General features: G+C 36.1%; 1 protein-coding gene across 15 annotated transcripts in view; it reads right to left on the reverse strand.

The window, feature by feature from the left end:
- Positions 1 to 1861: 1861 nt before the first annotated feature.
- Positions 1862 to 27798, reverse strand: part of znf740a (zinc finger protein 740a) — a 35333-nt gene continuing 9396 nt past the window's right edge. For 2 of the 15 annotated variants that reach the window (XM_026242235.1, XM_026242250.1), the window contains 13 exons: positions 25780 to 25903; positions 24608 to 24691; positions 24012 to 24095; positions 23156 to 23239; positions 21359 to 21442; positions 20848 to 20931; positions 13887 to 13970; positions 12211 to 12294; positions 11573 to 11656; positions 9954 to 10037; positions 9033 to 9116; positions 8119 to 8237; positions 1862 to 4357 (listed from right to left, as the gene is read on the reverse strand). In XM_026242235.1, coding sequence (XP_026098020.1) covers positions 4193 to 4357; positions 8119 to 8237; positions 9033 to 9116; positions 9954 to 10037; positions 11573 to 11656; positions 12211 to 12294; positions 13887 to 13970; positions 20848 to 20931; positions 21359 to 21442; positions 23156 to 23239; positions 24012 to 24095; positions 24608 to 24691; positions 25780 to 25903 — 1248 coding nt within the window. In that variant the 3' untranslated portion in view covers positions 1862 to 4192. The remainder of the gene's footprint in view (positions 4358 to 8118; positions 8238 to 9032; positions 9117 to 9953; positions 10038 to 11572; positions 11657 to 12210; positions 12295 to 13886; positions 13971 to 20847; positions 20932 to 21358; positions 21443 to 23155; positions 23240 to 24011; positions 24096 to 24607; positions 24692 to 25779; positions 25904 to 27798) is intronic. The other 13 variants (XM_026242238.1, XM_026242240.1, XM_026242237.1 and 10 more) reach the window with 13 other exon arrangements.

Genomic DNA, 27798 nt, shown 5'->3' on the forward strand with positions numbered 1-27798 from the left:
TTCCAGGTAGGCTTGTTGGGCTTTGTTCTTTTAGGTGTTCCTCCAGATGCCATTTTGCCCTCAGGGCATGTGATTGGGGCTGTCACCTGACCCTAGCCAGGTTCCTGGGGAATTCCTGGTGGCTCTGCTATTCATACATGCTGTTGTCCACACTGCCATTCTTTAGTGGGGTCATGCCTCCAAACTAATGTATTGTCCTGGGGTAAGGAGGTTGCTGGCTTATGATGCTTTTGGTGTCAGGCCATGGCATCTGTTAGTTTGTTGGGGTGTGCAATGTGTGCATTCAAAAGGAGTCGTCTAATCAACCACCCGTTGATCGGTTACATCCCCTTCTGTGGTCACTTATTGCCCTGGATTTTGTTAATGGTCTACCTTCATCCACTGACAATGCTGTAACCCTCGCCATGGTGGCTCAGTTTTCTATGGTGCACCACTTCATTCCCATATCTAATCTTGGCTAGGGAGATGACCCAGGTGGTCAATGACCATGTCTTCCAGATTCACGGTCTTACGAAGGATGTGGTCTCTGACAGATGACCCAGAGAGGTGAAACGCTCCACAGTTGACACCAAGTGCTTGGCCATTAATTGGGCCCTGGACACGTTCAGGTACTATCTTCTTGACATATAGTACAGTTACGCTTTGGGCATCACAAATTCGAGTCCAGCACAGAAATCTTCATTATTTCAACATAAAAATGTGATTGGCTATAAAGTATCAGACTATTATAGTGCCTGTAACACAACTGAATACAATTAATTTTTACTAAATTGTCATTTAAATATTTGTGAATTAGATCAAGTAATGCTGTGATGTGTGAATCAAAACAAATGAGTGAAAATAACAATTTGTGTATTATTCCCCACTGCCAGGTATTTTAATAAAGGGGCTCACTATAGCTTTATTGCTCAGTCAGCTTGTTTCTGGTTCTCAAAACCCCCAAAAGCTTGTTCTACAACATTGCATACTCATTGATGAGACATTCAGAACTTTATAATATATACATATAAACAAAAAAATGTACACCTTATATTTTTTTTATCAAAGTATGCGTTTGAAAGGTTTCCCAATGGAAAGTGGCCAAGTGGAGTGGAATGACCAAGCTTAGGTCACCACACCCTGGCTCCGCTCCTGGTCCCAGCTTGCAGACCTTTGTCTATTATATTTTCCTGTTCAATTTACTGTAAATAGATTGTAAAAGAGGGTAGAAATGTATTTTTAGTTAGGATCAAAGGTTCTCTAAGACTTTGTTTGTTGGAAAATGTTAAATGTTGTGAATTTGTCCCTCCCCTTAGGGTAATAGTGCTAGCCGCCAGTATAAATGTGCATAGAATAAAAGATTAGATTTTCTGTCATTGTTTAGGAACAACAACATTGTATTTGTTTAATGGAGTCAGTGTGTGTTTTATTACTGCAGTGAGGTGGAGTGAGGAGGAATTTTGTTAAATTTTGAAATCGCCGTCATTTGAAATTGACAGACATGTATGGAAATGTATGTTAGATTATTATTATTATTTTTTTTAGTCAAACAGTAAGTGGGAGTGACTCCCTTTGGAAGTCAGTGGCCACTTTTGACATGAGTATGTTGCTGTAACAACTTTCTCATCAGCCTGAACAATAATTGAAAAGCCAAGATGGACATTGTTGGAAAAACACATTATAATTGAAAAGATACATTTCAGTTGAATCAACTGATCATCCATCCACTTAAACCATTGGTGTTTGGAACCCAATAATTGTCAATTATTTATTATATTTTTTTCCGATTTTAAATTAATTCCAGTGCTACTTCTACAAAAAAAAAAAATATATATATATATATATATATAATAATAATAATAATAAAAATCCAGATTTAAAATTGAATACTCATGTGAAAATCACACATTTTATTTAGTTTTTTTATATATATGCATAAAGTAAGCAACTCTTGTCTCCTCACAAAAACAATTAAAAGTTACTGATGTACCTGAAAAAAAAAAAAAAAGTTGTTAAATCAAATGTCTGTAATATCACACGAGAAGAAGACAAAAAAGTGATGCTTTGTTTACTTCTGATGATCTCTTTCCAGTCCAAAAAATGCCTAAAATAATTTAAAGTTATAACTTCCATTGCTTTCTTTTTATCCGAGTATGCAAACTGTTATATTGTTCCCAACAATTTGGAGATGCTTTGACTAGTAACTACAGACTAATTATGTGTGTGTATATGCAATATTCAACTATATATGTATATAGATGATCATTTCACAAATTCCTCTCCAGTGTTTTAAAATTATATTAGCATAAAAATACATAGTTTGTTACTATAGAACTAAAAGTTTTAACCAATCAGTTACAGAATATGACAAAGTAACATTACAAAGAAAAAAATTCAGTCATTACATGGAAATGCATCAATCTTTTGTCAATAAACAGCAGACATCCCTCTAAAGATATACTCTCTTTGTATTTGCCAGATACTATCACCAGAAAGCATTCAGATGCAAGGAAATGCCCAATTCGATCCCTAGTTGTCCAACAGCTCTTAAAAAATACAGACGAAACTCTCCTCAAACAGTAGATATCATGTTAACAATAGAATGAGAAGTTAATAAACTGACAGATACAATATAATTTGGTGCAACAATAACATCAGATCTCTGCCCTTGTCATCTGTTAGTGGCCCATGTGAAGGCATTGTATATGCAGATTCACATTAGAGTAAACCAATGCATAAGACAACACTGCTATATCACACTCGAAACCTTGATTTTAAAACTTCCATTTCCGATATTACAACAAAACAACAAATCTATATCAATAGATATTTCAACACAGCTATGTTTGAACACAAGGCAATATAATGTCAAAAATTACTTTGAAAAGAAAACAACAGGCAGACTATCTGTCCTCATGTCAACATTTGAGTAAAATAATATGTAAATAATTGTGTGTAAAAAAAAAAAAAAAAAAAAAAAAAACCGGACAAAAATAAAAAATAAAAATACACAAACCCATCCGAAGGCCACAAGATCTTATTATACGTTGCACATATAAATCTGTACATGAAATCGTGGGGCTTTTGAATGTTTTCACTGTGTCATTTACCATGTATATGTTTTAATGGTGTAGTCAATACTCTATTATGAATCTCACAAGAACATATCTCAGACATATATCACTAAAAAATCAGGAAGGAGGTGGGACATATAGAAAATGAAGCCTATTTTTTAGGCACTGATATTTCGTAAGATTGTGCTCCTTCAATTCTCAATACGTAATGTAACCAACCATTCGACTTTTGAGTTGTTCTGTAGTTCTCAATAATGATAGCTCCTATTACTCAAATAAAGCCACTAGGACAAAATTAAATACATCGTTTTAATGTATATTCAAAAACACTATTTTTTCATTATGGTATTAAGAATATCAGTGAAATGTGCTAAATGTTCATAAAAAATACTGTAACAATGAAAAATGTAAAACAGACCCCATTTTCTTGATGCAAAATGTCTGTTCTGGTGAGATTTGCCAGTCATTAAGTGAGTTAAGTCAGAAAAGGGACACTTCTGAGCAGAACTCAACTGGTGGTGACATTTCCACCAGCTCATGGCAATGACAGAAAACAAACCAACTGTTACACATAGTAATATACACATCTTTTAAAGTCATACATAGTAACAATATCAGATCAAACATTTATCATTGAGAAAAAGCCTGTGAACGCTTAATGAATTAATACATGGAAGCACGCTGTGCATTTCCATATGGTTACACATGGGTACAGTGTTACAAACAGATCTCGCGATGGTAGTAGGACATTACTAACCCTTAGCACGTTACAGCAGGCTTATACATCACACATGATGCTGATCTGAATGAAGTGTGTCTCAAAAGACGTCAGTCTATAGATGATGGGTTGTACCTTTTGTTTTTTGGTTAGTAACATGAAATTCCCATGTTAGGTGTTTTTTGTTCTTCACCTCTTAAAAGTACCATAAAACCCCTTCTAGCCCCATAATATATTACCAAAAAGTATAAAACAACCCTCAATGATCAAAAGAGAACCTTGTTTGTTTCTATATAAAGAAACAAGAGAGGAGAATTTCCCCTCACCCTGTCTGTAGCGCATCTCTTTGTCAGCAGGTGGAGTCACGGTGCCAGTGGCTCTGAGAGAGGTCTGTGTGTGCTGTCGTCTCAAGAGAACGGTGTCAGACAGCGAGTCGGCCCGAGGCGGGATGTAGAGGACTCCACGTGGACGGAGGGGCTGCGGGAGGCTCTTGGGTGAAAGAACAAGGCTGGGCCTCCACTTTTGCTACGCCACGACCCTGACACAATCGCCGGTGTCTCAACAGTCTGTCAGTCCGTGAGAAGTTCTTGAGGTGAAAAACAGAGTTAAGTTAATGGAAGATTTTTCTTCACCTCATTTTTTCTTCACCTCAATAATTCTTCTTCCTTGTGTTCATTTTATTGCATAAATTTCAAATTAGAAATTAATCTCATTTCTAAGTGTATTCTTTTTATACTTAGCTACAGCTTAGCTACAGTGGCTCCTTGTTTTATTTTTTATTTAGTGGCAGAAACCACTTCTGTTAATATCATTGAAAATTTAACATTCTATTAAGATATAATTTTACAAAGTCACAAATTGGTTTCTTGAATGTCTAATTTGACATCTTGTATATACAACCTGGTCATATCGATTTCAAAACAGTTATTATTTCATTACCTGTTGGATTCACCTCACATAGTTTGCATTCATTTAATTACATTTCCCTCATGTCGTTTTAAGATTGGGTTACTTGGACTTTAAATGGAGGGACAGAAACCGCTCAGGTTTAAATAAAAATATCCTAATTTTGGTTTAAATTATTAACCAAAGTCTTATGGGTTTGGAAAAATATGTGGGTGAGTAAATGGTGACAGAATGGTGAACTTGTATGGTTCATAAGTGTTATAAGGGCAAACCAACTGAACTACTCACTCACCTACCTAGCAACAGTTGCATCATCATTCATCATTTGACAATAAGCCTACATATTAGGGCTGCATGATTGGATGTGACTGTCATGCGCATTTTGTTAGTAAAGCCGGCTCTGTAATCCCCAGTAAATCATCACATGCTTTCAGATGGAGCCGCATTTACTACACAGAGCCGTAGTTCACTAACAAGTTACGCAAAAAAATCGCAAGCGATATTATTGCGTGTCTAAGAAATCAAATAAATAGTTTGCGATAATGAAAGCTGTTTGTGTAGCTTTGCAGTGAACTACGGCTCGGTGTAGTAAATGCTGCTCCACCTAAAAGCATGTGAAAATACCACATTTAATAACGTTTTTACTACAAACTCATTTGATAATGTCAGTCGAGTGTTTGAAATAAATCCTCCTGTGAGATGATGTGGCTTTCTTATACAGAATAAGGCACGCAAAATATTTCATAGTACAAACCCAATTCCAAAAAAGTTGGGACAATGTACAAATTGTGAATAAAAACAGAATGGAATGATGTGGAAGTTTCAAATTTCAATATTTTATTCAGAATACAACACAGATGACATTTTTTAGGGAAAAATATTTTGAGGGAAAAATAAGTTGATTATAAATTTCATGGCATCAACACATCTCAAAAAAGTTGGGACAAGGCCATGTTTATCACTGTGTGGCATCCCCTCTTCTTTTTATAACAGTCTGCAAACATCTGGGGACTGAGGAGACAAGTTGCTCAAGTTGCTCGCTCGCTGATAACAACTTGGGTTGTCCTTGTCCTCTTTAGTCCGGATGACATGACGTACCATTTTTCAAAAAGAAGTTCAAATTGTGATTCGACTGACCACAGAACAGTTTTCCACTTTGCTACATTCCATTTTAAATGAGCATCGGCCCAGAGAAAATGTTAAAATATGGCTTCTTTTTTGACCTATAGAGTTTTAGCCGGCAACGGCGAATGGCACGGTGGATTGTGTTCACTGACAATGTTTTCTGGAAGTATTTCTGAGCCCATGTTGCGATTTCCATTACAGTAGCATTCCTGTATGTGATGCAGTGCTGTCTAAGGGCCCGAAGATCACGGGAATCCAGTGTGAAACTCATTTCTGATATTGCTCCACTATTTTTTGCCACAGCATTGGGGGAATTGGTGATCCTCTGCCCATCTTGACTTCTGAGAGACACTGCCACTCTAAGAGGCTCTTTTTATACCCAGTCATGTTGCCAATTGACCTAATAAGTTGCAAATTGGTCCTCCAGCTGTTGCTTATATGTACATTTAAGTTTCCCGGCCTCTTATTGCTACCTGTCCCAACTTTTTTGGAATGTGTAGCTCTCATGAAATCCAAAATGAGCCAATATTTGGCATGACATTTCAAAATGTCTCAGTTTCAACATTTAATATGTTATCTATTTTATATTGTGAATAAATTATAAGTTTATGAAATTTGTAAATTATTCCATTCCTTTTTTACTCAAAATTTGTACACAACATTTTTGGAATCGGGTATGTATTATAAGCTGTGATAAAGGCATTGCATTATAAATATACTTTATTTTAATGAAAATTATAATGTGTGTTCATCAGTCACGTTGAATCAATAAAAGCAGGTAATTATTCTGTTTATCCAGCTACCCAATAGGGATTTCCTGGGTTTCTTCTGCAAGGTGTATTTGGGGTTTCAGCGCAAGAGCACCCTCTGGCTTTTGGATGGAGATTTACAGTTGATCACAGAACCGTGCTTCACTGAAATTTGCCCATGACAATCACAGCACAATTTCGATTCCATTTGGATTTATCATGCAGCCCTACTACATATTTCAATTTAATGCAGTATTTCCTTAACTGCTCATAGGGCCGTTACATAGTCAACGCGAGAAGCGCGAGCAAGTAACGCGAGAGACGTGCTCCCTTTCATAGTCTAAACCGTGGACGCAAGCAATGCGTGTATGCAATACACCGCTCACGCAACAGGGGGTAGTAGAGTCGGGTGATATTAGTAGAGTCGTGTCGTGTGATCTTCAGATCACAATGGCAACTGAAGAGGAGTGTATTCTGTTGCTGATTTTACATCGGCGGCAACAAAGGCAACGCAGAGATAGATATTTTTCCTCTTCGCCCGCCATTGTATTCAAACCTTCTTCTTCTGTAAACACAATATACTTGAATTAATGTACAATACTTGCAATGTCGCCCCCACCGAGAACACATAGTATTGCGTGCATCGGCACGTCGCGTATCAAAAACTAGGACGACACATTTGGCTACGCACCAACGCATAATGGCGGCCTAGGCGTAACGATGCGTAGCCTCGGGGACGCGTATGCGTACAGATGCGTTGACTATGAAATGGCCCATATTGTTACTTTTGGTCCAAATGGTAATAAAACAAATTCCATACAGCTGTAAGGACTAAAGCCATGTTCACACCGCTAACAATTCCTTTGCTTCATATCACCAGTCTCTACAAACTCAGTTGCTCATAGGCGTTCACACTGATGGTTCCATAGTGACATTCATGAACCACATTTACAGATGTCATTGCATGCTGTTAACTTCAAATCAGTTTTCTTGCTACTAAATTTACATTCTAGAGGGAAAATTGTATGCCAGCTGAACCCTATAAAATCTCTGTCATTGCAGCTATGTGTAAAAAAAAAAGTGGGTCTGCAGCTTGTATATGTCCGCTTCTAGCAGTACATTAGACATGAGAGCGCTCCTTTTTTATTTCGATTATACAAGACAAACTGTAACTGTAAATGTTTTTTTGTTCCTGATGAACAATTGGCAATATGTTTGCAGTTAGTTGATATAATATAAAAACTTATAACAACTTATAAGTTACATCAACAACAAAAACTACAAACTCCATTCAATAGAATTAACTTCATCTTTCAAACATTTCACTACAGCTTCTGACAGGACAAAGATCATGTGTGCTTCACTGACTTCAATGCATAACTATATTAAGTTAAATATTGTTCAACCTTCTGAAATGGCACATTGTGACACAGATAGTTTCGGTCGCTGGAAGTCGGCAGCTCTCTCTTTGTTGCTGCAAGTTTATCGCGGTGTGAATGAGGCTAATGAATGATCATGAAAGTTGTCTTATATCGTAAAACCCCTGAGTCATAAAGCATGTTATTACCTGCTGGCAGCGCTCACACTGGTAAGGCTTTTCACCACTGTGAACACGCTTGTGTCTCTCCAGATGGTACCTCTGAATGAACCGCATGTCACACATGTCACAAGCAAACGGCTTCTCTCCTAACAGAGAAAAAGAGTCTTTATTGAGTCTTTACCCCACATCTGTATTCTCACAGCATGCCACAACACACAACATCGACAAAGATTCTGAAACACTGTTTCTGATGGTAAAAGGATTGAGACTGACTGTCATATGGATTCCCATGTGAAAGAGTATATTCATGCTTAGAACTATTTAAAGTATATGACTCCATACAAACTCGAGTTTGTAGAGTTAAATATGGAATAAAAAAATGCTTCATTGTAAAGTGGCACACTGGGGTTTTGGTTTTAATCAGAAACCTATTTTGAGACTTGAGATTATGTTCTACCTACTTGGAGAATAAATAAACCGATCATTGAAACTGTTAAAACTGATAAAATCTGTCATGCTTTAACACTTAAAATAATGTAAATAAACTTAAACACAAAAGCACATCCAAAGAAACACCTACACAGATATTGTGAAACCTGATACTACACGCAAACGTAAAGTGAATATTGCGAAACGCACCCAAGAGCAGTAAATTAAACAGGTGAACACATTTTTTAATGTTTTGACTTTGATGCAAATATTATATGATGAAGGATACAGCTAATAAATATTTCAAAAGTAACAGAGCTCATAAAAAAAAATAAAAAATAAAAATAAAAAATAAACATCATTATACATTTTGGCCATTAATTTGAATGTCAATTATCTCAGTTTTTTTTTTTTTTTTTTTTTTAAACACCTCAACCATAAAAATATACAAAACTTTAGTTCCAATCAAGAAAACTGGGTACAAATCAGGGTTACAGTGAGCAGACACATACCAGTATGAGTGAGGCTGTGTCTTTCCAAGTGGTAACGTTGGAAAAACCGCATGTCGCACATCGAGCAAGCATACGGCTTCACCCCTAAATGCAGAGTCAATTTTAGTGATTGAATGTCTTTACACAACATTCAAAGCAAAAAAATATATATTTTTAACGGTGTTTACAATTTTTTTTAGAGCATCCTTGTTTTTTTGTTTTTTTTTCTGCATGCTGAGATTTAAATAAATTTTACATTACACCACTTACAATATTATAAAATTGTTTGTCTAATGCAGTTTGTGTGTTTGGGTGGTTAATGGAAATAATTTTTCCAAACAACAAATTAAAAGAGGCTAAAAGTAAAATGTTTATTTATTTATTAGTAGAAGAGAGAGGAGTCAAAATTATTTTTAGTTGTAATAAAATTCTGCCACAAATACTCACAATAGACCTGTATATTGAACACTCTCCATTCCTTTAAATTATGTGGCAGAACGCAATATCAAAACTAAGGCACTTAAGGTAAATTTATGTTAATCTTGTCTCTTAGTCTATTTATTTGAACAGTACCTAAGGAGTGGTTTAGAGAACGATTCATTTAAAAGTGGAAATATCTATAAATTATCAGCAATTCAATATTAATAAATAAGAATAAGAATAAATAAGCAGTTTCTAGGAAAGGTGGATATGGAGCAACATGAAAGGCTGGTCAGGAATCAGTGACATCTATCAGATACAAAGTAAGACCTACATGGAGCGCTATCATTAATTTAATAAATGTTGTTGACTTTGAATTTAAACTGTGAATTAGAAACATTTAGTAATGTGCATTTTATGCGTTAATTTGTCAAGAAAGCATAAAATGTTTTTATTAAGTCATTTAGCATGCAGAAAACTAACATTAACAACAAAAAGGCAGGGGTTTGAGATGACACATACCCGTATGAGTGAGGCTGTGTCTCTGAAGATGGTAACGCTGAAAAAACCTCATGTCACACATCGAACAAGCATACGGCTTCACCCCTGAATGCACAGAGCACCAACAGTTCATGTATGCTTTTCTATTAATACAATATTTTGAGGAAAAAAATGAATAAAAAATCCTGCTCATACCGAGTGCATCCGCAGTAACCAAAAAAAAAAAAAAAACTTAAGTACATGTGGCATGTGGATTACATTACCAAGCTTCAAGAAATTAGATGACATATTATGTGTGCATTATAATCATTTTATATTTAACATGAAATGTTGTGTGCCACAAAGATTTAGTTGTCAAACATGCCTTTTCATAATCCCCTCCTCTGTAATCAAATGAGCAATTCAATTCAAAACAAATAATCGTGCTGTAGAAATACAGGAGGTGGCATTTATTTATTTTTATGCTTGATGATTAGGATAAATACAAACTCGAGTTTGTTGTAGTTTAAACAAATTGTGTCTCAATCCATACATACTGAGAGCTTTCACAGGGCTCGCAAAATCTCAAACTCCCGGTAGCCATTCAGTCAGGCATTCTTCAGATTTTGGTAGCCCAACATCAGATGAAAAAAAAACCCACAATGGCTGAACTTTACTGTGAAATATCAGCATAATTAAAAACATCCATGATTGTAATTTCCTTCAAATAAGTAGGGGTGCAATGTCAAAACTCAATGTTCAGATCATATTACAGATTTTAATTCACAGATTGAATACTTTTTTTAGGATGATAAAAAAAAGAAGGTTCTTTATAATTCAAACAACACTTATTATTATTTAAAGAACACTTCTTTGATATCAGGAAAAAAATACTAGAACCATAAAAAATAAAAAAAAAGATAAAAAAAGACTTTTAAAGACAAGTGAACGTTTATGATAAATAGAAAAAAATGAATAATAATAATTACCAGCGTAGACAAATAAAATGGAACAATTTTTTTTTTTCAGGTACAGAATTGTAATTAAGTGTAAAGTAATACTGCATAATGTTCACCGTATGAATTACATATAATATATTTGATAAAGTTGTGTTTTGTTGTTTGATTAACATTACTTACAGACAGCAGCAGGTATTTACAGTCTGAATGCACGTATCCAATATGGACGATACACATGCGATTTCTTTCTCCACTGTTCACTTTAAAACAAAACCGACTGTGTTTACAACAATACTTGAGCTAGGTATGTTGAGATAATTTTGAAGTGTATGTGTCTGTTTATTCAACAAATAAGTAAAGAGGAATCAATTCTGTGTTTGCCTGCTGTCTGAAACACCACTCTCTTTTGCTTCAAGTGTGTGTGCAAAGAAAACAGCACCCCAAAAAGTACTCTCTTTTGCTTCTTCATGTGCTTGAATAGTTTAAATGCTTGAATGTTTAAAAATTTGCCATGCATGCAAATAACCAGCGATGATCCGTGAACAACGTGAATCACTATTCAAGATAGCCCATCAGCAGGGCTGCGACACATCTGGCAGCCGACTAGAACACACAATAGCCCCGGGTTGTTGGGCTAGCGATTTTGCGAGCCCTGCTTTGAGAGGCAATTCATAATGATATATACATAGAGATTTCACCTACCCGTATGGGTGAGGCTGTGTCTCTGTAGATGATAACGTTGGAAGAAACGCATGTCGCACATGGTGCAAGCATAAGGCTTCACCCCTAAATGCACAAAGTAGCAATGCATTAGCCTTACTGTCACCTGTCAACTTAAACCAAGCACTCATGGGAGCTGCTCAACTCACAAAACAACATACACTCTACAGTCTTTAAGCCAAGTAGGGTGAGTTATGCATATAATGCTAAGAGCAGGTCACAAACTGAACATCTACTAGACATGACGTGCACTGCAGTTCTGCCATCTTAGAATTAAGCTAAAAAAAAATGGGTTAAAAGTGTAACTACGAGCTTATAGTTTTAGCCATTTTACCTTTTAGGAAGTGCTTTCTCTTTTTTCTTGATAATGTGCAAATTTAGACTCAAAAATATCAAGCTTATATTTGTTCTGATTTTGTGCATTGACTGTAAAACAGTGTATAAAAGTGGACAGCATTTTCCTTTTGGATGCCATGTTAATGTATAATACATCAATGTGAACTCCATTTATTATGTCTGAAAGTAATTTATTAAACTAATTAATATTAAAATGGCATACTTCCAACTTCCTGTTAGACAATGGCAGCTGTTCTAAGGGGGTAAAACAGAAAGACACATACCAGTATGAGTGAGGCTGTGTCTCTGCAGATGGTAACGGTGGAAAAAACGCATGTCACACATGGAACAAGCATACGGCTTCACCCCTAAATGACCAGAGCACAATATTAACCATACGCATCATCTCAATAATACAACCTTAATTCCAATTGAGAATCAAAGATAGTAGACTCTATTTACATTCTGATAAAGCTGTCATGTTAATATGACTATATCGTGGTTTAATTCTCTAACAAAGAGCTGATGTTGGAAAAGCATATTTTCACAATTATTGTAGAATACAGAAATCTCCAACATCATTAACTGACTGCTGTTGTACTAGACAGTGCAGAAGACTCCTCAATCTATAAATCAACTGAAATATGCTTTTTTTTCTCTCTCTCTCTCTCCATTCTGTCAGCGACGGAGTTTCGGTTCCTTGAGGCTGTCGCCTCTGGCTTGCTTAGTTGTGGTCACTTCATCTACAGCGATATCACTGACTTGATTGCAAATAAAAACAGACACTATTTAAACTGAATAGAGATGACATCACTAAATTCAATGATGAACTGCCTTAACTATCATTTTGCATTATTGACACACTGTTGGGACGCGATGGGCATATTCGCTTCAAGTTAGATGTGAACACACCATGAGTCAAACATGAAACACTAAAAAAAAAATTTAATTCTGTGAAACTGGAAATTTGCCATTCTATCTTCAGGTGAAAATCACGACTAACTGGTGTATGTGTACTTAAGGCAAACTTAACTGATTCTCTTCCGAAAACCTTTTTAATAAATCTCAACAAGATAAAATATTTAATTGTAAAAGTTTATAATTTTGAACATTATGTTCATTTATTTTACATGCTAAAGAAAACCAGCCAACCCTCTACACTGTGAGTAAATCACATGCATATGAGGCTAAATCTTCACTCTGGGTGATTAAATAATGTCTAAAATTAGCCAATGGCTAATAAATTCGTAGATTTTGCTCGCCAGTGTATGAATTGGAGGTATATTGGAAGTATAAGTTTAACACCGATATATTTTCACTTGCCGAACACTCTCTTGAGTAAGCGCTTCAGAGTTTCACTCTCCTTCAAGCGATCTGTGCTATTTATCAGTTCATTCTTCATCTGTTAAGAACCTCTGCTTTCTCCGGTAGTGGGTGGAACTAATGTGCAAACAACACTCATTGGCTGGTGCTGAATTATTATCTAGCTTTGATTTCAGCAAATCAGTTAGAGCGAACGCGCACAACCTGATTAATATTCATAAATCCAGCAGCCCCTTAAGCCTTATTGCGTTTTATATTATTCTTATTAGTAAGATTCGTATCATTATCTTATCAGTTTTTGTACGTTTTTTCAGATACACTGAATGACCAAAAAAGCACCACAACCAGTCCAAAGTTCAGTTAAAATGACTTATGCATTCATACATGGTTATCAAGTTTTAATTCTAATTACTAAAGTTCTATCATTAAATGATACTTGATTATCATATTATAATGCTTGACTGATTGATGTTAAGATTGTACTTTCAGATATTTTAAAAACTACTATTTTAAAAACATTTATCATATTGTCTGGTGAGTAAACTAAAAAATGTACTAGCCAACGGCGAATCAATTGCCAATGTGTCCGTAGTGGGTTGCCAGCAGTGTGAGAGGGGTACAAAGAGACAACACATACCCGTATGGGTGATGGTGTGTCTCTGGAGATGGTAGCGTTGGAAAAACCTCATATCACACATTGTGCAAGCAAATGGCTTCACACCTAAATGCAGAGTACTAGTGTTAGGATGGACTTTCGGATATCAGCTTCAATGTAGCAACTTCATGAGTAAAGATAACAGAACATTCACAAGGGAAACGGCTATAAAAATAAAAAAATTAAAAAAATAATAATAAACCGTAATATAAATACTGTTCACAACAGTAGGCTCATTCTCAGGAAATGGTGCCATTTGTGTCCCAAAAATAAAATTCAAAAACACAGATATTGTAAAAACTAATATACAATGGTTTAACAGATTACCCATTTAGATTTAATATGAAATTGCTACTAAGCGATTGTAGTAGTTTAGAAATGTGTAGTTTTAAGGCTGCTGCATGACTTCTATAATTGCGCTGATCATTTCCTGCTTTTATAAAGCCCCTCCCTCAAAAATACGTAATGGACTCTGATTGGTTAGCTATTCCAGTGTTTTGTGATTGGCTAAACCGCCTCTAAACATCCCCTCCCTCACCTCATGTTCTTAGGTCGTATTGTAAATAATGGAGTCTTCTATATTGCTTATTCATTTGAGCCTGACCGAGGAACAGGATTGAGAACCGCTGTTTTAGAAGATTGATTTTGAAACTTGTGAATCCATTAGAGTCATTAGTAGACAGAATCACGATCCATATATGAATAGATTTTTACATGCACCCCTAGATTTCTTCCTCTTCTCTAAAGCAGTGTAGCACGGCCTTGCCCCCTTTGTCGCATGTTCCCAGGGGCGGGGTTTATCTGGGTATGTGATGTCACGAACCCAGGAAGTAACTTGCTGTAGTTCTATGAACAGTATTAGAAGGCATTAAACACCCAGAATTTTAGAAGGCAATATATTTGTTTCAAACAGCAACATTACACACGAACATTAAAAAAGTGAAATAGCAATCAACCACCCCTTTAAAATGTAGCATTCTGTGTAGATATCTAATGGGTCATGTGTATTTTGTTGTCTTTGCTGTCTCTAAAGTGGAGGCATAGAGTGGTAGTTTGTGTGACACTGATGGAAAAATCACAGATTTCATCCTCCCCAATTGAAATCATACTGCCTGAACTATTCACAATCCCCTATGTGCCAACTCTTTTACAGAAAGTATGTTTATTTTACATATTTATTTTTTATCCATTGTCAAATTATTTCAAAATTCTTAAATATTAATACAAATATATATAAAAAATAATAATAATAGTTATATCAGCTTTATATCTTCTATAGGCACCTCTGCTTTCTAAGGTATTGGCATCGGCTGTCAAAAAACAATATTGGTCGACCACTAGCCCGGCGTTCTCTTTTTTCTGCATTTCCCACCATTTCATGCACAGCTGTGTCCGCGCAGCTTTCAAAGTACACTCAACTGCAGATGAGCATGGATGGAAGACTCAACACATGCAATTGCACCTAGTGGCCACTTTCTGCTTCAACATTCACCTCATGTCAACTGTAAACTGCTGAAAGCACCTAAAATGTTACAGAATAATGCACCCTGCCACACTGCAAAAAATTTATTGGAATGATTTGAGGAACATGATAAAGGTTGGCCTCCCAATTTTCCAGATCTCCATCCATTTAAGCATTTACGGGATGTGCTGGATGAAAAATCCGATTAATGGAGGACTTGCAGAATCCATCCAATCTAATCCATCCTTGCAACTTGCAGTATTTAAAGGATCTGCTGCTAATGTCTTGGTGCCAGAGGCCACAGGTCATGTTCAGAGGTCTTATAAAGTCCTTGTCTTGATGCTCCAGAGCTGTTCTGGCAGAATTAGGGGCTTGTAGCTGATCAGTGTCTTTAAAATTGGGTTTGTGGTTACAGTTTAAGAATTAGCCACAAAAAAACAAACAAAAAAAAGGTCAGTATCTTTAATTATTATACACTTACACTGCTGACCAGTGGTTGAATTAAGATTCTCATTGCATGTCATTTTGTTGGATATGGTCATAAAAAAATTCATTATAATCTATATTATTACCTCATCATTTTATCATCTTTTATTGAAAAAAAAATATGTAATACATTTTATTTTGTCCACATAAAAATTTTGAATAATGAATTTACTATTATGCATTTGTTTATTTATGAAGAGAACAAATTCACAGAGACTGTGCATCACTTTTCATGTTCAACACCACAAAGCAGATAAATGTTCAATTGCTTGCTTGTTATTCACAGTAAAACACAATGCTTGTGTCGGAAATATGGGCGTTCTGCTGCAGTCTCTGTTGGAGACTGGAATTACCCAATTTTGCTACAAAAAAATTATAATAATATCTTTCAAAGAAAAATATTTGATTAATGCAACCACTGCTGCTGACAGCACCTGAACCCCTTTACCCACACTTAAAAGTGCAGAAAGTTATTTCTGAAGAACAGACAAACAGATCTATGAATGTTTTCTAGCTGCCTTTACTGTGTGTTCAAACTTTTTGTTTGTGTAGGGAAAGGAGGTGACCCGTATCTTTTTGTTAGCAGTAGTTTTGTTTGGGTGTTGACTTTAAAGTGGTCATCAGATGTCCATTTTCCACAAGTTCATAAGATTCTTTAGGATCTTAATGAAAAGTCTATAACACACTTTGGTTAAAATTTCTCAATAGTAGTATAAAAATCAGCTCCGCAGACATCAACCCGGTCTTTTGCTATAAATACTAATGAGCTCTGCTCACCTGGCCCTCTCTTCTGTGGGGTGACCAGCCATGCTCGGAGAGACCGTTTACTTTAGCTGCTAAACTAGATAACTAGCATGCTATTAGGAAAAGCGATTGCAAAGATTCATAAAACAACAACAAAACCCTTATATTCACTTCTGCAATTCAATGAACCAATCAACAAATGTGGGAGGGGCCTTCATCAGTGTGACGTCACACAGACAACAATTTGAGAATGGCCTGATTTGAAAAACGGGATATTATTATTAGGGATTAAATAAAAACCAATGGGTGGACTTTTTATAATTATAGCGTATATGTGTACACACACTGCCAACACATAATTATGTTTAAACGTGTTAAAGTGAATTTAACATCTGATAACCCCTTTAAATATCATTCAGAGCTTCTCAGAAATCACTTTCTGCACCTTTAAAACTAACCATATCACCTTAACGTAAGCACATAGTAGTTAAAGGGTTAGTTCGCCCAAAAATGAAAATTATGTCATTAATAACTCACCCTTATGCTGTTCCAAACATGTAAGGCCTCCTTTTATCTTCTGAACACAGTTTAAGCTATTTTAGATTTAGTCCGAGAGCTCTCAGTCCCTCCATTGAAGCTGTGTGTACGGTATACTGTCCATGTCCAGAAAGGTCAGAAAAACATCATCAAAGTAGTCCATGTGACATCAGAGGGTCCGTTGGAATTTTTTGAAGCATCAAAAATACATTTTGGTCCAAAAATAGCAAAACTTTATTCAGCATTGTCTTCTCTTCCGGGTCTGTTGTGAGAGAGAGTTCAAATCAAAGCAGCTGGATTTCCGGTTCGCGAATGAATCATTCAGTTCACCAAATCGAACGGAATCGTTTTAAATGGTTCGCGTCTCCAATACGCATTAATCCACAATGACTTAAGCTGTTCACTTTTTTAATGTGGCTGACACTCCCTCTGAGTTCAAACAAACCAATATCCCGGAGTAATTCATGTACTCAAACAGTACACTGACTGAACTGCTGTGAAGAGAGAACTGAAGATGAACACCGAGCCGAGCCAGATAACAAACAATAGACTGACTCGTTCACGAGTGAAGAACCGGTTGCATCAGTGTTCGGATCACTAGTAGTTCTTTCGGACAGTTCGATTCAATAAACCGGTTGAAGAAAACGGTTCACCGGTTTTTTTTGCGCTCGACGTAATGGCGTCATTTGCGATGATTGCCCTTGATTCAAGCCTTTGGTTTCCCCGCGCTCATAACATTAGCACAGAATCAGTTCAGAATCAATCACCAAAAGAATCAGTTCAGACGCTCTGTGTGTCGGTCTGCTTCACGCTGAATCACACATGCGCAGTATCATCAGATCCTCGGTTCACGAATTGGACACGTCTGACAGAAACGGTTCTTCACTCGTGAACGAGTCAGCCTATTGTTCGTTATCTGGCTCGGCTCAGTGTTCATCACAGCAGTTCAGTCAGTGTACTGTTTGAGTACATGAATTACTCCGGGATATTGGTTTGTTTGAACTCAGAGGGAGTGTCAGCCACATTAAAAAAGTGAACAGCTTAAGTCATTTGTGGATTAATGCGTATTAGAGATGCGAACCGTTTAGAACGATTCAGTTCGATTTTGTGAACTGAATGATTCATTCGCGAACCGGATATCACTAACTGCTTTGATTTGAACTCTCTCTCACACAGACACGGAAGAAAAAGAAAATGCTGAATAAAGTCGCCGTTTTTGCTATTTTTGGACCAAAATTTATTTTCGATGCTTCAAAAAATTCCAACGGACCCTCTGATGTCACATGGACTACTTTGATGATGTTTTTCTGACCTTTCTGGACATGGACAGTATACCGTACACACAGCTTCAATGGAGGGACTGAGAGCTCTCGGACTAAATCTAAAATATCTTAAACTGTGTTCAGAAGATAAAAGGAGGCCTTACATGTTTGGAACAGCATAAGGGTGAGTTATTAATGACATAATTTTCATTTTTGGGCGAACTAACCCTTTAACAACTAACAAAGTGTGTGCTTAAAAAAAAAAAAAAAAAACATTAGTAGTAAACTAAATATTGTGTGGGGATGTGCCCTCCAAGGTGTCCCTCAACGTCTATGAGTGTTACGGCCCTGCACTTTTGGGCTAAGTTGGGAAAATATTTCTTGGATGCAGTGACTTTCAGCAGTAACCTCTTCAAACAAGCAAACAACCAAAGAGAATTTCTGTCATGGGATATGGCACAGTTCACTGAGAATGGGCCAGCCATTACACACACCCCATGGCTGAGACTTAGGGGTGTAACGATACGCGTATTCGTATTGAACCGTTCGGTACGAGGCTTTCGGTTCGGTACGCGGTACGCATTATGTACCGAACGGTTCGTTGGACTAATTAATTAAATTTGGAAAATAAAAAAGGTGTGTGAAATATAATGTTATGCGTTCAACAAGGTAGCCCAATAACCCAAACGACGTAACAGGCAATGCCCCTGACACCCCCGAAGAAAAAAAAACACCAACTTATATGTTTATGTTAGGCTACTCAGCAGGCGCTCGCTCACTCAGTACGCGCTGAAACCTTTTACTGTCTATGGCTGAAACATGCATCTAACTCCGGCAGGTGGGGTGAGGTGGGTGGAGCTTAGTATAATAAAATCACAAAAATAAGTCTTCATGTTAAGAAAGAATTGTACACAAGCATTTCCAAAACTGTCCAAAGGTTATTTAAAAATAAAGCAATTCACAAATTATTTTATGACAAATATTTTTACTGTCTTGTACTCATTTATTTAGCCTACAAATTAAAATTATAAAAAATAACTTTATTTTTATTTGTATCATTATTATATATTATTAAACAGGTTATGCATAAGAATCTTTTATCCAAAATAACTTACAAAAGAGGAAAAAATTACTCCAGAGTCAGTCACAATGCCAGGTTTATTGCACAATAATAATCAAGTGCTATTATAGATTATCAGCAATTGAACAAGATTTTAATGCGCATCTTTCTTATTAAATCTTTGTATTCCACCTCGTACTACACTTGATAGAGAATCACTTAAGACACTTTGCTGTAAACCTATTCCACATAATAATATTCAATAAAACTGTATGTTAACACGTAGGAGTTTGCAGCATGAATCCGTGAGTACGGTTTACAAATCCGAGGGAACGGATTGCGAAAGCGTGCGCACGGATTATGAATTCGTGGGTACGGATTCAAAAACCGAGGGTACGGTTTACAAAATCTAAGTGCACGGATTGGAAATTCGTGGGCACGGTTTGTTAATCCGTGGGCACGATTTGTTAAATCGAGTGAACAGTTTATGAATTCGTGAGTACGGTTTATAAACTGAGGGGACGGATTGCAAAACCGTCGCCACGGATTGCTTTTTTTTCTCCTACAGGTGACGTCCCGGGCTCCGTATACGGACATCACCGCAGCGAATGGTGCATTTACGTTATAGCCGCGGATATGAGACCTTACTCTGTAGTGGAAAACGCAGGTTTTAAGAACATGCTTAATGTAATTGAGCCCCATTACAATATTCCTTCACGAGCCCATTTCAGACAGACCGTAATTCCTGCTTTGTTCCAAAAAACATAAGCCCAAATAGAGAACCAATTGAGTAAAAACACACTAAATATAAAGCGTTATAGAGTTCCATATAAAAAGAGTTACATCTTTGTATTTGTTCATAACCACTACAACAATATTACATTTAATTTAAAAAAAAAAAATTATAAGGAGCTATTTTTGTTTTATACAGTATGCTGCTAAGAAAACACCATAGAAGATGGGTAAAGAATAGCTCCATCATTGTTCAATGTAAAAAAAACACATACTTTGTTAGTTTTAATAAATAAAACATTTTTAAAAAAATCAAGGAAATTTATCTGCCAATTTTTTCTTTTTGCTGTATCTAAAACGTACCGAACCGTACCGAACCGAACCGTGACATCAGTGTATTGAACCGAACCGAACCGTGAATTTTGTGAACCGTTACACCCCTACTGAGACTGTGTCACTAGAGATGACGACATCGACAAATAAAATATAAGTGCAACTAAGAGGGCACTGAAAAAAAAAAAAATAATAAAAGTTCACACCCACCCCAAATAAAGCTAAAATGCATATTGAGAACCATTGAAAATGTTATCGCCATGTGGTAAAGATGCAAACTAAAGTGTTTGATAAGCTTAAATGTGCATTGCCTCCTTTGACTCATACCCGTATGGGTTAGGTTGTGTCTCTGCAGATGGTAACGCTGAAAAAACCTCATGTCACACATGGAACAAGCATACGGCTTCACTCCTAAACACAGAGGACCGGAATGTTACGTTTTGATGAATAAAAACTTTCAGTATGTCCAACACCCCATTGCATTGTCTGTAACTATGCCCAAACTCGAGTTTGTTGCAGTCAAACTATGTTTGCAAACTGTTATGCCATTAACTATAAAAAGCAACGTGTACAAGGTATTAAAGCATTGCTGCCAACTGTTAATAATATTGAGCCAGAAACATTTGAAGGTTTACCCATGTTCACAATCAGTTCCCTGTGTTATAATCTTGTTAGTGTAGAAACAAAGTTTCAAACAGGTTTTATAACAATTTAATCATTGCCAAAACAAACAAAAAAACAAGTGACAAACACCTGACAAGTTGGCAACAGTGCTAAGCTGTTCATTGGTGTAGTCAAGTCAAGTACAATGCAAAGGCTAAGGAGAGACGGCTCATACCCGTATGTGTGAGGCTGTGTCTCTGGAGATGGTAACGTTGGAAAAAACGCCTGTCACACATGGAGCAAGCATACGGCTTCACCCCTAGATGACCAGAGCAAATTATGCATAAGATTTAAAGCATGCATATGCAACACATTTATGTGAATATAGGATCTGATTATTGACAGATATTGTTGAAATTGCATGCTTCACAAGAACAGAGTGCAAAAATGTTTGTAAGCACATAAAAGCAAGTGAAATATGGTTGCACAGCTTAATAGGGCACTGACTCACAACACAAGTGCCAATAACGGCTACGAACACTCATTTTGAAGGTTAACATGAAAGAATGTCTCAAGCCATTTTACTTCCATAATCTGACATATTTTTAAAGGAAACCGACTAATCATTAAGTAAAAAAAGTAATTTTATATACTGCAAACAATATATCTAATATAATAAATTAAGGATAATGATGACAAACTGCTTTAAAGAAATAATTTAGCACAAACTACTCCTTTAAAAAACTAATTTTCAGTTATACTTGCAAAGATGGGCATTTTAACATATGAGTGAATTCTGGATAATTAATCAAAATGTTTAATTTACTATTGAATTAATGATTCAATGACAAATAAATTTAACATTCACTTGTAGTCACCTAGTGGCACGACAATTTCATTGACAAACATTATTAAAAAAAAATAATGAAAATTATATAAAAAAAAAAATGTCTGTTCCATACCTAAACATGATAAATGCTCTCTCTGTCAGCAGCTTTGAATGTTGTCTAGTCTAGTCTTACAAGTTCATTTATTTTTCAGTTACATAAAAGCAAAGATTAGACTAGGTTATATAAAAGTGATTAAATGTGGGTAACTGGTAGTTGATGACACTCATACTTAAGACCCTGTCTTAACAGAGGCTAAGTAACTGCAACTGGCCCCACTGATATGACTTTATCAAAGGTGAATTTTAAAAACAGGAGATTTGATGTCATTTAGAAATAAGATTGTGTGGATGTTTCAATTGAGATCATGATCTTGTAATGATTAATCATGCAGCTCTATTATACACAAATAAAAAAATGTTGCAATTGACATTTTATATTGGTGCAAAGATAAATATTGTGCCATATCACAAACCCTAATTTGCCAAGTCAATATAGTGGGGTCCAGAAAATATTATGACAACTGGTAAATAAACTATTAGCACCATTTCAAACCTAAAACTATGAAATCTGTAAATGAGCTTATGAGATATCTGCATGAACTATGATTGCCAGGTTGGACACTGAGATTTTGAATGCATGGTTAAAATAAAGGCACAGACCTCTCAAAATCAATGAAATTTTGGGAGGAAAACTAAGAAAGTTGTATTCAATAAGTTGAAGGGTGCCATACTTTGCATGCACCTTCAGAACTTAAGATCTTCTGCAGTACTGCACAAAAGCCAACCAAAATGACATGCATTTGTTCATGGAAATTTGCTGTTAGAACAAAGATCAGCAGGGCTCCTTTCAAAGATAGAGGTGAAAGAGAAAAGCTTTTTGTGAAGATTAAATATATTAAGCTTCAACAGGGACTTGTGATTGCCTCACAGAGAAAGCAAAAGTCATGCAGACGATATCTAGCATGCTAAAAAAGGCAACAGAGACAACAAAGATCATGTGCATGACAATGTGAAGGAATGCTCTGCAAAGCAGAAAGGAACTGCAGAGTGAGCGTAGCACGGCATGGTTCGAAAATGTCAGTCAAATGAACAAAAGCAATGCAGAAAGTTGCAGCAGCGCACTGGGTGAGAGATGACTTGTACCCGTATGAATGAGGCTGTGTCGCTGAAGGTGGTATCTTTGGAAAAATCTCATGTCACACATGGTGCAAGCATATGGTTTGATCCCTAAACGCAGAACAAAATATAAAAAAACGGTCTTCAAATTGTATTTCTGCACAACATAATATGACAATTTACTCAAAAGTACAGCAATTCTGCTAACTAGTACTTCTAACTAGTACTGCTAACAGAAGCCTGTTTAAATGGATTTATATTTATTTATCTAAAAGTTATTCTGACAATTCCAGTCTTAAAGCCTAGTAGTAGTACTGTACTTTTAGCATCATTTCAAATGAACTTTGAGCGGGTCAACTTTCTAATTGCTCAAATGGTTATAGAGAGAGAGAGAGAGAGAGGGAGAAAGAGAGAGGGAGAAAGAGAGAGTTAAAACATGGTGTGAATAGCTTTGGTGCAAAAAATATATTTGCAGGTATTTTAGACTTGTTTATTGTGTCATTCTACTTGGTGAGAAAAGACCTTTAAAAAATATATATAAATAACAATAACAATAATAATAATAATAATAATAAAGGTTTTTGTTCTGTGTAGACGCACTATAATCTGTAACTCTGTTTATAAGTATCCATTTTTAGGTTTATATAAATTAAAAGAATAACGAGAGCACCTTACAGTTTTTTTTTTTTTTTGTACCATACATCAAAGACAACATCTAATAAAAACAATGGTAAAAAAAAAATCCAAAAATGTAACAATTGTGACTTTGATATTAGATTTAAATGTAAATAACATTTAGCGATTACATTTCTAAAGTGTGCTTATGTGTAAAAAGTAAATACTGAAGATTTGTTTTAGAAATGTCCAATGTAATGACACATACCAGTATGAGTGAGGCTGTGCCTCTCCAAGTGGTAACGTTGGAAAAACCGCATATCACACATGGGACAAGCATACGGCTTCACCCCTAAATGCACAGAGTGGCAAATTCAATCATCGTCTACACAGAATCTAAACCTTGCTCAAATGTCCTCATAACAAATAAAAGCTTCACACACCCAAAAAAGGATTAGCTGATTCAGGATACAGTACAGTACATGATTTTTGCTTCAGTGCCTACTTCAGAGTAACATGCAAACAATTAGTTTGGATTCATGCAGTGTTCATGAAACTGTGTTTGATTAAATGTGTCTGATCACCACTGGAGAACAAGTCTGGAGGCATTAAATAGTCATTTAACTAAGCTGCTAACATTAAAAGTACAGGGAGAAGACTTGACGTAAAAACTGCACTACAGAACTTTGGCCTTTCTATTGCTATCTATGGCTGCAACATAAAATGACACGTTACTTGTGGAGCAGTAATTTTCCATTATGATCGTAATATCAGAGCGGCTCTAAAGCTTCACCTGACTCAACAGCTCAGTTTGAACTAATTTTAAATGATTATGATTATAAAATGCAGAGATACAAGTCGTACCAGTGTGAGTGAGGCTGTGTCGCTCCAAGTGGTAGCGCTGAATAAATCTCATGTCACACACAGCACAAGCAAACGGCTTTTCTCCTGTGATAAAGGCAGACATTTGAGTGAAAACCAGTGAAACACACCAACAAATCATCACAATCTAACATGATAAATATATGTGTGAATAAAAAAAGTGGATAATTCTTGTAACTAAATGTATCTTGAACTGCATAGAATTTTAGCACATATTAAAGGGTTAGTTCACCTGAGAAGGAAAATTTGTCCATCTTCTACTCACCCTTGAAGCATCCTAGGTGCATTTGACTTTCTTCTTTCAGAATAATCCAATCAGAGTTATATTAAAAATTGTCCTCGCTCTTCCAAGCCTTTCAATGGGGGAAAGCAGGTGTTTGTTGTCAACAGTTCAGAAGAAGTGAAATAAAGTGCGCCCATCTATAATAAAACGTCCCTCACACGGCTCCAGGGGTGAATAAAGGCCCACTGTAACAAATCCATGCATTTTTGTAAGATAACAATCAAGATTTCAAACTTAATAAACACTTTTTTTTCCTCACTTCTGCTGACTGAGGGGAACCGGAAGACATGCAAGCGGATGTCATAGTTTATCAGCACTGCTTGGTTAGTGACCAGCGCAGAGAGAGAACAAAACAAAATGCTGGTCATGAATTAGAAGCACAAAACAAGGATTTGTAAAGAAAAACGTCGCTCGACTCATACATCTTCCACCTGCATGTCTTCCGCGTCCCACAGTCAGCAGATGTTAGAAAAAAAAGTGTTTATTAAGTTTGAAATCTAGATATTTATCTTACAAAATCCATGGATTCACTACAGGGGGACTTTATTCACCTCCCGGATCCATGTGAGGGACGTTTTATTACAGATGTGTACACTTTATTTCACATCTTCTGAACTGTTGATAACAAACATAGCGGGTCCCCATTGAAGTATCCCATTTAAAGGCTTGGAAGAGCAAGGACAAATTTTTAAAATAACTCTGATTGGATTATTCTGAAAGAAGAGAGTCACATACACCTAGGATGCTTCGAGGGATAGTAGGAGGACATTTTCATTCTTAGGTGAACTTACCCTTTAATGCACTGTATAGTACATAAGTATAGAATATACAGTATGAACACCTCTTTACAATACCGCTCTAATATTCTTACCAGTATGAATGAGAATGTGTCTCTTCAGGTGGTACCCACTCCTGAAAGCCCCGTAGCAGTGATCACAGATAAAGTTCTTCTGGACTTTTGAAAGGGGACAATTTCCATTTTCATCCACCACCGCCTAACAGGAAAATGAATAAAAGACATTTTAATTGCAGTCACACCACAGCTATAATGATAAAGGCACAGAAAATCTATTTAGTTGGAATCACTTTCAGAGCATTTTTTTTCCCCCAGCTGATGAACAATACAAATATTGACACCCAATCAGAATCCATCCTACAATAACGAGCTTGAGAATTTAAAGCGGCAGATGCATGTGAGCTTAGAATAAAGTTAAATATACAATATTGTCCACTGGTACGGATGCTAATATCTTTAACTTCATATTTATCTTTCTTGGTGTGTACTGGGGTTTAAAACAGTATGTTTCACAAAATTAATAAATGCACACAGGTTCTGAATAACATGAAAGTGAAAAGTACAATTTCTGGGTGAACTATTATGTTAAATGCACAAAAATACATGCATAGGCTGTGACGGTGTCTGATTCTTATCACCGTGGTAAAAATTGACCAACAACCGCCGGTGGCGCGGTGTTGAAAAATAAATAAATAAATAATAATAATAATAATAATAATATTATATATATATATATATATATATATATATATATATATATATATATATATATATATATATATATATATATATATATATAAGTGTCAAAATTTGCTCGTTAACGAAGGCGATTATTTTTTCAGTTTAACGTATTAAAAATATTTCACGTAAGGGCGGGGATGGCCACCCACTCACAACTGCTGCTTCTGTCACTTTTTCTCATGACAAGAAGTGAATTTATTGAGTCGCAGAATGACTGAACAGGAGATGTTTCAGACACATGCTCCACTTCACTTAGTGCGCGCTTCCTTTTTGCGTATACTTCGTGTCAAACTGACTTAAACTGTGCATGCATGTAATATATTTTATATATATTATATACAGGCATGGGCGTGGTAGTGGGGTGAAAGTGGACCTTACTACCCAGGGCCCTTTGAAATCCCATCAATTTTCTTTTTGTATTATTTTTTTTTTGTAGCCTAATTAATTAATTGGGCCCTCCAATTGATGTCATTATTCATTTCAAAATATATTGATAACAGTAACACCAACTGAGAGAATGAACTCAGTGCCAGTAACAACCAGTGGTGAGCTCCCCCCTTGCTTCCTAATTGTGAGTTGTTTACCTTAAATAAAGCCCTATTCGGACGGGACTAGTTTTCTAAACTACGTTTGAGTTTCGATTCTTACCACCTGACGTCTGCGATTTTCATGTACCAATTCGGACGGGACTAACATCTCCGTGTTTTTTACAGAGGTGGGAGGGTCTGTTTTGTGCATCTGGGCGTCACAGAGATCACGAGCTCTGTATGCGTGCATTAAATTCTTTCGGAATGATTGCCATTAGTATTATAACACAATAAATACTAAATGTTAATGTGTGGTTCCTTTAGTTTAACTTGTTTTCAGTCTTTGTGTGTGTGTAGTAGGCTAAACCTACCGTATGTTTAATTTCATAAAGGTACATATGCAATTAAAACATTATGTAACGGAGTACATAAATGAACGTGAGTAATCTTACCTGATGCTGATATTAAACGGTATTAACAGTTTACGTGATCTTGCTCTTGATTTTATTATTTATTATTTATTTGCCGCTAAGCAAATATATAAAACATCCGCGAGATAAGAGCATCTACGGTAATTCACGTTGGCCAAAACGCACAAGGAAACGCGTTGTGAAATAAAATATCACCGACAATCACAGACTTTCACATTCGGACGGGATTAGTTTTCTCAGAGGATCACTGAGTTTGCTGAAAAACGGTAGGTAATTTGCTCTGGAATTATCACAGAGGTTGTGTGAGAAAAACACAGACGTGGCAGATTCGGACGGGATTAAAATCACTAAGTACGTCTGTGAAACGCAGATTTCTCTAACGACCCCCTGTAAAA

Source organism: Carassius auratus, unplaced genomic scaffold (assembly GCF_003368295.1).
Source record: "Carassius auratus strain Wakin unplaced genomic scaffold, ASM336829v1 scaf_tig00001155, whole genome shotgun sequence".
In the NCBI taxonomy this organism is placed as follows: Eukaryota; Metazoa; Chordata; class Actinopteri; order Cypriniformes; family Cyprinidae; genus Carassius; species Carassius auratus.